Source organism: Periophthalmus magnuspinnatus, chromosome 7, assembly GCF_009829125.3.
Source record: "Periophthalmus magnuspinnatus isolate fPerMag1 chromosome 7, fPerMag1.2.pri, whole genome shotgun sequence".
Lineage (NCBI taxonomy): Eukaryota > Metazoa > Chordata > Actinopteri > Gobiiformes > Gobiidae > Periophthalmus > Periophthalmus magnuspinnatus.
This window is the reverse complement of record NC_047132.1, coordinates 13,236,485-13,250,020: the sequence shown is the minus strand read 5'-3', so window position 1 is coordinate 13,250,020 and position 13,536 is coordinate 13,236,485. Positions and strand designations below refer to the sequence as shown.

At 47.1% G+C, this 13,536-nt stretch overlaps 1 protein-coding gene across 1 annotated transcript in view; it reads right to left on the bottom strand.

Annotated features, from left to right (window-relative positions):
* Positions 1-13,536, bottom strand: part of ntsr1 (neurotensin receptor 1 (high affinity)) — a 68,229-nt gene that overhangs the window by 17,417 nt on the left and 37,276 nt on the right. Inside the window, exon 2 of the mRNA XM_055223300.1 lies at positions 7,279-7,480. Within this exon, the coding sequence (XP_055079275.1) occupies positions 7,279-7,480 (202 nt within the window). The remainder of the gene's footprint in view (positions 1-7,278; positions 7,481-13,536) is intronic.

Below are 13,536 nucleotides of genomic sequence, written 5' to 3'. Positions count from 1 at the left end.
CTCCCTCCTGTCTCCTCACTCCTGCCTCCTCCCTCTTGCCTCCTCCCTCCTCATTCCTCCCTCCTGCCTCCTCCTTCCTCCCTCCTGTCTCCTCACTCCTGCCTCCTCCTTCTTGCCTCCTCCCTCCTCCCTCCTGCCTCCTCACTCCTGCCTCCTCACTCCTCCCTTCTCCCTCCTGCCTCCTCCCTCCTACCTCCTCCCTCCTGCCTCCTCCCTCCTGCCTCCTCCCTCCTGCCTCCTCACTCCTACCTCCTCCCTGTCTTCTGTCTCTAGTTTCAATACTAATTTTTGTATTGATTAGCGTTTGATTTTCAATACTTTAAACGGGCCTAAGGTGATGGGACATGAGCTCATTTACATTTGAAATTAACTTTTTAAAAACTCAATCTAATCATCACCGTCACTTCACCTCCTCACCTCTCTCCGGAAACAGAACCCACAGCCCTGTCGTTAGAGGGTGTCACAGCTCGTTAACCTGTGAACCCTGGACCTGTTGACGCTTTCCTCTTTCTTCATCATCAGAGCAGATGTGCCGTGACCCCTGACCTTTGAAACAGCTACGCCCTCCCCGTGTGTCAGATGCCCTCCCCGTGTGTCAGATGCCCTCTCCGTGTGTCAGATGCCCTCCCCGTGTGTCAGATGCCCTCCCTGTGTCCTGTTGTTGTGGCCAAACTGCTGTTGTGGAAAAAGTGACTGCAAAACCTCATGGAGCAGACGTCATAGAGATATTTTGTGCATTTACATTTACAATACAATTATAGTCACTTTAATGTGTTCTTTAATTTCATAAGGTTAAGACACACTTCTTGTAGAGAAATGTGCCCTCTGCATTTGACCCATTTTACAGCATCTCTGGGTTAAACTTGTCTAATCTCAGGACTGCATTAAAAACAAACAAGGCAGGTCTATGTTTTTCTAGTCTGATCATCTTTTGTCTGTTGCCCAGCTGAAGACATCTGGCCCAGGAGTCCCTCAGGTGCGTGTTTGCTCCCCAGTCTTATTCACACTCCACTTTAAGTTCTAACCTCTTTTCACTGCATTGTGTTGATTATATTGATTTTCATGTCTTGCTCTGATTGCCCAAGTGTCTGCACTTCTGTAATTATCATGTCTGTGTCTGTCATCTTGTTGTTTACGCACCTCTGCACAAACTTTCTCACCTCAGCTGGACAGTTTGACCTCTGCATGTTTTGAGTTGATGGGAGACACTTGCCTGGTGAGTCCAGACTGATCTGTGTCTGTATTTTTTCTACAGAGGGATGTCAGTCTGGTCTCCACTCCCTCCGTCATGCCCCGTACACTGAAGTGGAGTAAGTGAGTGTGGCGTCATCCACAGGGTTTGGCTAATTTAGAATTCTGACCACAAGTATCATAGCAACCAAAGACCCAATCTGAAGGAACATGCAAACTCCACACAGAAAGGCCTGAGAGTCGAACCCAGAACCTCTGTCTGTGAGGAGAGACTGCAGACCACACAGTAAAATAAATAACAGTCTTATCTGAGAAGATCTTTTCTGCTCAGAGAGAAAATCTGCTGAGTTTGGACCGAAGTATTTAAAATGTGGTTAAAATCTCCATCTGAGACACTAATCTCATAATCACCCATTTAAAATAAGAGGAGGAGAGAGGAGAGGAGAGGAGAGGAGAGAGAGGGAAGAGGAGAGGAGAGAGGAGGAGGGAGGGAGAGGAGAGAGGAGGAGGGAGGGAGAAGAGAGAGGAGGAGAGGAGAGAGGGAGAGGAGAGGAGGAGACAAGGAAAGGATGAGAGAGAGAGAGGAAGAGAGGAGAGGAGGAGAGAGGGAAGGAGAGGGAGAGGGGAAAAGAGAGAGAGGAGGGAGAGGAGAAGAGAGAGAGGGAGGGAGGAAGGGAGGGAGGGAAAGGGGCAGAGAAAAATTGCAGAGGAGGAAATAGAGGAAGAGAGGCGAAGGGAGAGAGTGTGAATAAATGTAGATGTGGTGCGGCTCAGAGTCTGAGTGTCTGTGAAATCAGGAAGTGAAAACTTAAAATTGATTTCAAGAGTTTTATTTATCCACTGAAGAAACAGCACAACTTCAGTTTGTACTTCTGCCAAAACATAACGGAATAAGGCTCAGATTTAAATTAAACATTTTGGAATTTAAAATGATTTACCATGAATTAACTGTGAGAGAATGTTTTTAAAGAGGCGATATTCTACAAAATCAACTCTTTGTACCTTTCTCCCATGTTCTAACACTGCTCCCTCATCAAAAACACGTCTGAAGAGGTTTTAAATGTCATCCATGCATGTTGGAGTAATCTAGAGATCTCTCCCAGGCCCTATCCAAACCATCTTTATAGTTAGCAGTACAAGCCTGTACAAAGCTCCGCCCACAAGTCTACGTCACCCATGTTCCCACACGACAATTCTCCATAAATCTACAAAAACATGATACAAAACTGTGCACAGCCACTTGACAAACCTGATGTGATGTGCAGTAGTTTCATTAGTGGGAGGCAGCTGATTGTGTTGTGATAGTGCTCTGAAGGGGGGAGGGACTTAGCACAGAGAGCATATAAGTAAAATACCACCTCTTTAATACCTCACAGAAGTAAACCAGTCCCTCTTTAAAGTTTTTTTCCTCCTTTGGGTAAATCATAACCAGTGTTGGGAGTAACGGCGTTAAACTATAACGGCGTTACTAACTGCGTTACTTTTTCAGTAACGGAGTAATGTAACTAATTACTTTTCCCAGCGTTGTAACGCTGTTACCGTTACTGACAATAAAATGTAACGCGTTACTTTTAGTTGAGTTCACGCTGCTCTTCATCAGAGTCTCTGAGCCGAGGAGCTGCTGTTGTGTTTCTTTGGTGAAAGAGGAGGCTGGGGTGAGATAAAAGGCTCGTTTGAGATGAGGCGGGCGCAGATACGACGCCGTCAGTCGGTGCGCGGTGCATGCCGGTTAGTTTTGTGTCCAAGATGCCACCGACTTGCTCTGACGTATGCGCCGGTAACGGGAAGTTTTTGAGCGAGGCGAGTGCAGCAGCTCTCCACCGCCTGCCGCCTGCATGGACTACAAACACGTAATGCATGATGGGAAATGATGTCCTGTCCACACGTGCATTCACAGCAGATTAGGTCCGAGTTGTGTTTTGATCAGAAACGTGACTGTGTTCTCTCCAAAGAGGAACAGGCTCAGATCAGAGGTGATTAATATTTGAATACTGGACAGAGAATCACAGTGTGTGGCCAGAGAAGGTTAAAGGTTTTGTCTTATTTTACATGATTTACATTTGAATGCCTTAGTTTTGCAAAACATGGTAATGAATCTTTTCAGTATTATACTGAAAGAACTTTATTGTTACTGTTTATGTTAATGAAGAAAATACTTGAAGTTCAGTTGTCTGAAACTGTGTGACATGTTGATTTATTTGCACTTCAAATGAAATGTTTTATTTTTTTTAATTTTTGATACATTCTATAATTTACTTGAAAACAAATGCAATATAATTGCAATCTGTTAAAGTGAAATAAATGTTAAAGGTTCACATCTGTTGTGTTAATAATAAGTAAGTAAGTAGTAGTAATAAGTAACGTGGAGTAAAGTAATGCAGAGAGAACTTTGCCTAGTAACTAGTTACTTCTCCCAAAAAGTAACTGAGTTACTAACTCGGTTACCTTTTGGGAGAAGTAACTTGTAACTATAACTAATTACATTTTTGAAGTAACTTGCCCAACACTGGTCATAACTACCTTATCCATGATTGACTCATTTAGACCTGGTTTAGTCCAGGTTTAGATCTGAGGGTTTGGGGAGGAGCTCAGGGGAGAACGTTTGAGGAGCTCTGAGCTGAAGAGCCTCATGTGAAGAGTGTGAGAGTGAAAGGAGTAGGTGAATGAGGGAGGTGAGGGAGGTGAGGGAGGTGAATGAGGGAGGTGAGGGAAGGAGGTGGAGGAGGTATATGAATGAGAGAGATGAAGGAGGGAGGTGGAGGAGGTGAATGAGGGAGATAAAGGAGGAGGGTGAAGTATGGAGGTGAAGGATCCTTTATTTATTTGTTCTGTTGTATTTGTATAGATGATGGGAGATTGTTTAAATCCTGTTTATAATGATTTACTGTTTTACATTTTCTGCTCATTTGAAAAGAGAAAGAAAGAGAAGGAGAGAGAGACGAGATGAGGAGTGAGGGAGAGAGGGGAAAAGGGAGAAACAGAGAAGATGAGAGGGACAGGGAGAAAGGCAGAGTTAGAGAAGGAGAGAAAAGAAGTGAAAATGACAGAGAGAGAAGGAGAGAGAGAGAGGGGGGGGGGTGGGGGGGGCATGAGGCCCCTGAGACATGAGGCCCCTGAGTCTGATCAATAATGTAGAGCCTGAGCTGCAGAATGCGAAAGGAAGAGGAGGAGGGACGAGGAAGAGGAGGAGGGACGAGGAAGAGGAGGAGGCACGAGGAAGAGGAGGAGGCACGAGGAAGAGAGAAGAAGAGGAGGAGGCACGAGGAAGAGGAGGAGACACGAGGAGGAGGAGGGATGAGAGTCAGAACACAAACGTCACCGAGGAAGAGGAGGAGGAACGAGCACAAGGAGGAGACACGAGAAGGAGGAGACACGTAGAAGAGGAGGAGACATGACAGTCACATTACTCACATCAGATGCCGCGGTTACAGGACATTGACATAATCTGATTATTCCAGAAATCAGATTATGATCAGATTTTGGTGCATGTCTCTCCTATGACTCCTGCCTCCACAAACGCCCTGCACCTGTTTTTCTCATGGACGCGAACGAAGTGTCTCTCATCAGGGCAGATGCATGAGGAGGTGGAAGAGGAGGAGACACGAGGAGGAGAAGACAGAAGGAAGAGGAGGAGACACGAGGAGAAGACATGAGGAAGAGGAGGAGACATGAGGAAGAGGAGGAGACATGAGGAAGAGACATGACGAGGAGGAGGAGACACGTATGTGCAGATATTCTGTATAAGCAGATGGAAGAGAAGGAGGCACAAGGAAGAGGAGGAGACACAAGGAAGAGAAGGATACACGAAGAAGAGGAGGAGGCACCAGGAACAGCAGGATACGTGAGGAAAAGGAGGAGGCACGAGGAAGAGGAGGAGAAACGTATGAGAAGATATTGAGGTCAAAATAAGTTCTCTGTGTGCTGTTTGTAATTCTAAAGCATTTTATGGTCCAAAAATCAGGAAGTGCGCTGTGTGACATGTTCAGCAGGAGGCGCTATTCCTCATTTTGAGTCATTTGCCGAAGATGAGCGCCTCCATGAAATGATCCAAATGATTCTAGTGAAGGTGTGTGGAGTTTAAAAACACAGTGGAGCACTTCCTGTATTACCAAATGATGACATCACAAAGTGGAACAGAGTGTTTTCTGTTTGAGAGAAGAACTCAGCCTAAATATGCAGAGTTTCTGTCTTAAACATGTGTGAATGAAACAAAAGAGAACTCCTGTTTGTAATGAGGAAACATTAGAACAGAGATATAAAGTATTGACACATTAAGGACCTCCCACCGGCCTGTACTGCGCTGTGATTGGACAATTGGATATGATGATGGCTCCACTCTGACATAACGTTTACGTACGCCTGTGTTTGACACACGTCACACACCTGACACACATTTACCTCTGGAGATTTATGCCGCTTTATTTTGGTCCTAATCTCCAAAACAGGAAGTACAAGAGGAAGGACAAGAAGTGCATTAAACGAACAGGAAGTGAATTTAACACGTCTGTATAGCCCCGCCCCCTTCCTGTGTGTGAAGGTAGAGTGGTTACAATGATAAAGACCCCATGGGGTATTAAAGAGGAAGTATTTGGTCCTGTTTAGGGGTTTGATTTTCAACAAAAAGGTGAGAGTGACTAACTGAAAAACTGTTGGCTGATGCTAATGCTAATGCTAGCTTGCGACTGTATTGTTATTTGAGAGGGACTTATTTAACAGCACAAATCAGCTCACCTGGTGTAGTTCAGATAAGCCAATTCTTTATGGTCAGATTGTGTTAAAACAAAACTCAGATTAAAGTCTAACAGAGCTTCAGACAGAGCAGTGCCTCCAGTTAGCATCACCCGGATAATGTGGATGACAGAGTATTAGTAAATGACTTTCCCATTGCTTTATCGAAAGGTTTTAGATGAATTCTTGTCGTTGAAGTGGATCAGATCAGCTCCACATGGCGTCAAATCTATTTCTGAATCTGAAACATGTTTGTGTTGAAAATAAACATGTCCTGGACTGACACTCCGGAAAAGTCTGTGGGAAAAACGGGAAACGGGAATGAGCTTCATGAAGGATCCTCCTGAGCTTCAAAAACACTGCATGTCCAACTCTCTCTGCTCTGGAGGATTCAGGCCGAGACTGAACTACTCAAGTATTATTTTTACTGAAGTAACAGTACTCTTACTTGAGTAATGTACTATACAGTGTAATAGTACTCTTACTCGCTTACTTGAGGAGGAAGAGGAGGAGGAGGAGGAAAGGAGATATGAGGAGGATGAGGAGGAAAGCAGAAGGAAGAGGAGAGGGGAAAGGAGGATGAGGAGAACAACGAAGAGGAGGAGATGGAGGAGAAGAAGACAAGTGAACGAGAACAGGTGGAGAGGAGGAGGAGAAGAGAAGTGAACAAGAACAGGTGGAGAGGAGGAGCAGAAGAGGAGGATTAGAAGAAGTGGAGAGGAGAAGGAGTGCAGAAGAAGAAGGAGGACAGGTGAGTGGGGGAGGAGGAGAGGAGGAGAAGGGACAGTGATGAAGAGTGTCCCTCTGGCTTCAGCGTGAGTCCAGAGTGAGTGATGTTTGGACAGATAAAAAACATCAACAACAAAACGTCGCAGACTGAGTGTGTGAGCGGGTTTATGTCACAGTGTGGGGACTCAGCTCTCGACACACACAAATCATGAAGACCTGCCTTTATGGGGACAAAGACACCTCCATTATGTGAACGAAAAGGTGAAGGTTAGGCCAGAAATGACAACGTTTAAAGAGGGTTAGGGTTAGGGTTAATTTCAAATTAAATCTGGTGGAATTATAATTGCTGTAAATATAAATCATAGTTTTGCACCAATCAAGAAGCAGTTTGCAAAGAAAGTGCTCTGGGATACATGAGGATGGGAGGGCATCTGACACTTCAGGGATACATGAGGATGGGAGGGCATCTGACACACCACAATGTTAGGAGCGAGGCTGTTGAAGGTAACGCCCATGATCACTTCCTGTTTGTAACATGGTAGCTAGCAGGGTAGCTATGTCTGTTTACGTACACAGTCTGTGCTTTTAGCCCACATTTTTCTTTTTGCGGAGCAAATACTCAGGACTTACTCAGCACGAGGACTCCATGGCGCAGGGACTGGGCTCGGTTGGGCTCTACACTCACGCTAAGCATTGTGGGATTTCCTCCGATGATGCACATGCGGTTCTCCTGCTCGGCCTCCTTGAACATCCGCTGCAGCTGATTGGCTATGACTCCGTTCAGGGCGGAGATAGTGACCATGGGAACGACGAAGGACAGGAACGCATTCACCTGGAAGAGAGGACAGGAGATGACATCAGCACGTTGGGTGGGCATCTGACATATAGTGAGGGAGGACACACAGGGACGGCATCGAGAACACACAGTCATCAAAAACTATTATAGAAACTAGATCCTTATTTTTAGCAGGTATTGATACTAAAAAAGTCTCACTGACAGGACAGAAATGAACCTTTCACAAGTATAAGTGATTACACAGATATAAGACACATGGGAATAGAAAACAAAGTACCAACATTTAATGAGGAACATCACATTCTGTCTAATAAATCTTTTTCTTGGTATCAAAAATGGAGTTGGAACTTTTAGTATCATGACACTAAAGCTGGTCTGTAATGGCTGCTGTTCCTGTTGTTCTGTCATAACGGGTGGGGTTGGGAGGACCAAAGACGTGCAGACAGGGGGCAGATTTACAGTGTTTATTTACAAAAAGGTGAAATTCAGTTCAAACATAATAATTAATCCAGCGGGGGACAGGAGCCAGAGTCCAGGGCAGGATCCAGGAGCGGAGTGCGCGGTACGGTGCCGGAGCAAGGTGCAGAGGACGAGCCGGGATACGGGAACGTAGGCCACAGAGGCAAAGACCAGTAGACCAGAGCCAGGGAAAGGAGCAGAGTGCAGGGCGAGGTCCAGGGGCGTAGTGTGCAGGAGACAAGGTGAAACAGTACCATACCAGGTCGGGGAAGCCAGGCGGGAGCGGAGCCAGGAGTGCGGGAGCTGGAGCAGTGCAGGAGACGGGATGTGGACACGCGGACAATCTGGCCCCGCATGTCTGGTCTGAGATGGTCCTGGGAACAGGGTGTAGACGAGCAGACGATCTGGCCCCGAGTGTCTGGAGCAAGTCCCTGTTATACACCGCAGCAGGTGGTGGTGATTGTGCTGATGGAAGGCAGGTGAGGGAGGGGGAAGAGCACACAGGGAGACAAAACAGGAACAGAAATACACGCATCATGACATGTTCCTGTTTTTCCTGCTGTTCCCGTTGTTCCTGCTGTTCTTGCTGTTCCTGTTTTTCCCGTTGTTCTGGTTGTTCCTGCTGTTCCTGCTGTTCCTGCTGTTCCCATTACCCCGCTGTTCCTGTTGTTGTTCCTGTTGTTTTGCTTGTTTCTGTTGTTCCTGCTGTCCCTGTTGTTCCTGTTGCTCCTGCTGTTCCTCTTCTTCCTGTCGTTGTTCCTGTTGTTCCCATTTTTCCTGTTGCTCCTGTTGTTGTTCCCGCTATCCCTGTTGTTCCAGCTTTTATGTCCACATTTCTCTGGCTCTGCGTCTGTGAGCAGTGTAGTCTAACCCGTCCTCAGACTCTCCAGTGTCAGGTTTTTGACCTGTCCACACTTTTACTCTTATCTCGTTTCATTTGTATAACGACAAGTCCTGCCTCTCGGAATTCTGCTTTTCCACTGGAATAATCATAGAGAGAAGAGGGGGAGGAGAGAATAATCGTGGACAGAGGGAGAGAGAGGGGAGAGAGGGAGTGGGGAAAGAGGAGAATAATCATGGAGAGAGGGAGAGAGTGAAGGGGGGAAGAGGAGGATAATCAAGGAGAGAGAGAGGGGGGAGAGGATGGGGGAGAGAGGGGGAGAATAATCATGGAGAGAGGCAGAGGAGGAGGGGAGGGGAATGCTGTAATCATTAAAGAAATGGAGGAGAGAGAGCGCGGGAGAAAGAAGGGAGGAGGAGGAGGAGGAGAAAATGTTGCTTTTTCCACTAGGATAATCACAGATGAAAAATGGAAATGACACAAACGAATAAACTACTCCTCAGGCACCGCTATTATATAAGAAAGAGAGAAAGAGAGGAGGAGAGAGAGAGGGGGAGAAGAGGAAGAGGAGAGGAGGGAGAAAGAGAGGAGGTGAGAGAGAAATAGAGAGGGGGAGAGAGAGAGCGAAAGAGAGAGAGGAAGAAAAAAGGCTGCAGGATTTTATGTAAGAACAGAGGAGACAGGTGAGGAGGAAAGAGGAGTGGGGAGAGAAGAGAGGGGAGGAGAGAAAGGGGGGAAAGAAGGGAGAGAGAAGAGAGATGGGGAAAAATGAGGGCTGCAGGATTTTGTACAAGAGCAGGAAGAGAGAGAGAGAGAGAGAAAGAGAGGGGTAGGAGAGGAGGAGAGGAGGGAGGAAGAGAGGGGGTCTCCAGGTATTTACACGTCTATGGCCGAGTGGTGCTGAACCGGAAAGAAGGAAAAACATCAGGATCCGGGAGTGAAAACGAGAAATAAGAACAAAATGTGAAGAGAGAGGGAGGGATACAGAGGAGAGAGAGAGGAGAGACAAGAGAGGAGAGAGGAGGAGAGAGGGGAAAAAAAAAGAATTCTGCAGTGAAAATGGGAAAAACTGCCAACATGTGATAAGAGAGTGAGAGAATTTGAGCGAGAGAGAACAAGAACAGGAGGAGGAGACAGAGAAAGAGAAAGAGGAGGAGGAAGAGAGAAGAGAAGGGGAGAGAGGGAGGAAGGAGAAGGAGAGAGAGAGAAAGAGAGGGGTAGGAGAGGAAGAGAGGAGGAGAGGAGGGAGGAAGAGAGGGGGTCTCCAGGTATTTACACGTCTATGGCCAAGTGGTGCTGAACCGGAAAAAAGGAAAAACATCAGGATCCTGGAGTGAAAATGAGAAATAAGAACAAAATGTGAAGAGAGAGGGAGGGATACAGAGGAGAGAGAGAGAGGAGAGACAAGAGAGGAGAGGAGGAGAGTGGAGGAGAGATGGGAAAAAAAAGAATTCTGCAGTGAAAATGGGAAAAACTGTCAACATGTGATAAGAGAGTGAGAGAAGGGGAGCGAGAGAGAACAAGTACAGGAGGAGGAGACAGAGAAAGAGAGAGAGGAGGAGGAAGAGAAAACAGAAGGGGAGAGAGGGAGGAAGGAGAAGGAGAGAGAGGGGGAGAGAGGGGGGAGAGGAGGAAGACGAGGGAGAGTAGGAGGAGTGAGAGGGAGGAAAACATGAGGGTCCTGGGGTAAAAATGTTAAATATGGCCAAATTCTGACTGTGTTAATCTGACTACAACCCAAGTGTGAAGAGATGGACTAGGAGGAAAAGAGAGAGAGAGAGAGGAGGAAGAGGAGGAGGAGAAAGAGAGAGGGAAGAACTCTTTAAAGAACCAGCTCTTTAAAGAACCGACTCTTTAAACAAAGAGAACAGACTGTATTTGACAAATGTACTGTTTAATAAGTCTGTCTGCAGTTTGTCACAGATCTGCACTCAGCAGAACAGAGAGAGGGAGAGATGGAGAGGAAGAGGAGAGGTAGGGAGGAGAGAGGAGAAAGGGAAAGAGGAGAGAGGGAGGGAGGAGAGGGAAAGGAGAGAGGGAAAGAGGGAGAGGAGAGAGGGAGCAAGAGAGGGAGAGAGGAAGGGAGGAGAGGGGGAGAGAAGGGAAAGGGAGAGTACAGAGGGAGAGAGGGAGAGATGGAGAGAGGGAGAGAAGACAGAGGGAGAGGAGAGGGAGGGAGGAGAGAGGGAGAGAGGAGAAAGGGAAAGAGGAGAGAGGGAGGGAGAGAGCGAGAGAAGAGGGAGGGGAGAGGGAGGGAGGAGAGGGAAAGGAGAGAGGAGAGAGGGAAAGAGGGAGAGGAGAGAGGGAGCGAGAGAGGGAGAGAGGAAGAGAGGAGAGGGGGAGAGAAGGGAAAGGGAGAGGACAGAGGGAGAGAGGGGAGCGGGAGAGATGGAGAGAGGGAGAGGAGAGAGGAGAAAGAGAGGAGAAAGGGAGAGAGGAAGCGAGGGGAGAGGGAGAGGACAGAGGGAGAAAGGCGAGAGGGAGAGGAGAGAGGGAGAGAGGAGGGGGGAGAGAAGGAGAGCAGAGAGGGAAAGACGGAGAGAGGAAGAGAGGAGAGGGGGAGAGAAGGGAAAGGGAGAGGACAGAGGGGAGAGGGAGAGATGGAGAGAGGAAGGGAGGAGAGAGAAGAGAGGGAGAGGAGAAAGGGAGAGAGGAAGCCAGGGGAGAGGGAGAGGAGAGAGGGAGAAAGGCGAGAGGGAGAGAGGAGGGAGGAGAGAGAGGGAGGGAGGAGAGAGGAGAGGAGAGAGGGAGAGAGGGAGAGGAGAGAGAAGGAGAGGAGAGAGGAAAGAGAAGGAGAGGAGAGAGGGAGCAAGAGAGGGAAGAGGGAAAGACGGAGAGAGGAAGAGAAGGGAAAGGGAGAGGAGACAGGGAGAGAGGGGAGAGGGAGAGATGGAGAGAGGAAGGGAGGAGAGAGAAGAGACGGGGAGGAGAGAGGGGAGATGAGAAAGAGAGGAGAAAGGGAGAGAGGAAGCGATGAGAGAGGGAGGGAGGAGAGGGAAAGGAGAGAGGAGAGAGGTAGAGGAGAGAGGGAGAGGAGAGAGGGAGGGAGGAGAGGGAAAGATGGAGAGAGGAGAGAGGAAGAGAGGAGAGAGGAAGAGAGGAGAGAGGGAGAGAGGAAGTGAAGGGAGAGGAGAGAGGGAGAAAGGCGAGAGGGAGAGCAGAGAGGAAGAGAGGAGAGAAGAGAGAGGGAGAAAGGTGAGAGGGAGAAGAGACAGGGAGAGAGGAGATGGGGAGAGAAGACAGAAGGAGAGAGGGGAGAGGAAGAGGAGAGAGGTAGAGGAAAGAGGAGAGGGAGAAAATAAAGAGTGAGGGGAAGAGGAGAAAGAAGAGACATGGAGGGGGAGAGGAAGAGAGAGAGAGAGAGAACAGAAAGAGGGAGGAAGGAGGGGGCACAAAGGGGGGTCATCTCTGATGAGAGGCTTCATTTTCAACCAATCATGTGAGAGCGACAAACCTCCTCATCTGAAATCCCTCTTTCCTGTCCTCTTTTTATCCCCCTTTCCTCTGTTTCTCTCTCTCTCCTCTCTTTATGTCTCTCTCCTCTTTTGATCACTCTCTCTTTTGTTTTTCTCCCTCTCCATCCTCGCCTTTTGCTCATCTTCTCATCTGCATGTTCCCAACCCGTCTTTTCCTCCAGTCCTCTTTTTCTCAAACTCTCTCCTCCCATTTTTACTCAGTTGCATGCTTCTCTCCATTCTCCCTCTCCTCCCTTTTCCCCCTCTCCTCTCCAATCTTTCGCTCTCCTTCACAGACTTTACCCCGGACTCTCCATCAGCTCAAATTGCCGCAGCTCAAACTCGTCTCTTCATTATTACTTCATGTTTAACACACAAACTCTGCATATTTAGCCTGAGCTCTTCTCTCAAACTAAAAACACTCAGTTCCACCTTGTGATGTCATTAAGTGGTAATACAGGAAGTGCTCCACTGTGTTTTTAAACTCCATACACCTTCACTAAAATCATTTGGACCATGTCAGCCCTGGAATTGCCAATCTCTACTGAATTAAAGGTGAAATGAGCTGTTAACTTGAAAACTACCACTTCATGACATCACAAGGTGGATCAGAGCATTTTGAGCTTTGGAGATGTAGACAGACTAATAATAAAGTGTTACTCAAACATGTGTGAATGAAACAAAACACAACTCCAGGTCTGTTTTTGAGAAGGGAACAGCATTAGAACATGGATTAAAGGTCACAAGGGTCAGTTTGTGTGATATAGGACCTTGAATCCCATAGTGTGCAAAGAAATAGCATCGCCATGGAGACTAGCTGATGGTTGACCCTTCACCATAAAAGTTACATAGTGTGTCTTTAAAGGAACTGTACGTAACCTGCCCTCTTACTGTTTACGAGCACAGTTGAACCTGAATAGTTAGTCGCTAAGTTTATGAAGTCACAATCCTTCATACAGGAGGAGTAATCTGGACTAGATCAGTTTAAGAACCAGAGTGTTTAATGCAGCTGTCAGTGAACAAAGCTGTTTATGTTTTATATGTTCGGAGGAAATGACGTCAATCAAATGAAATGTTTGTTTAATTCTAATGCCTATAAGTTGGAATCATTTCTCTGTAAAGCCTGGAAGAAGCCCATTAAAGGGCTCGGCATATCTGTATGCAAGACACAGTAATAAAATAAATTAATTCATTCATTGTTTTACTGAGAGGGCTCTGGCTGCAGACCTCCACTCAGAGGACCCTCACGTGACGCACCTCTATCCCCGCTCCCCTTACAGTAAAAAGACACAAGACAAAAGACACAAGACGTCATCACAAAAGACCAGCAGGAGTCC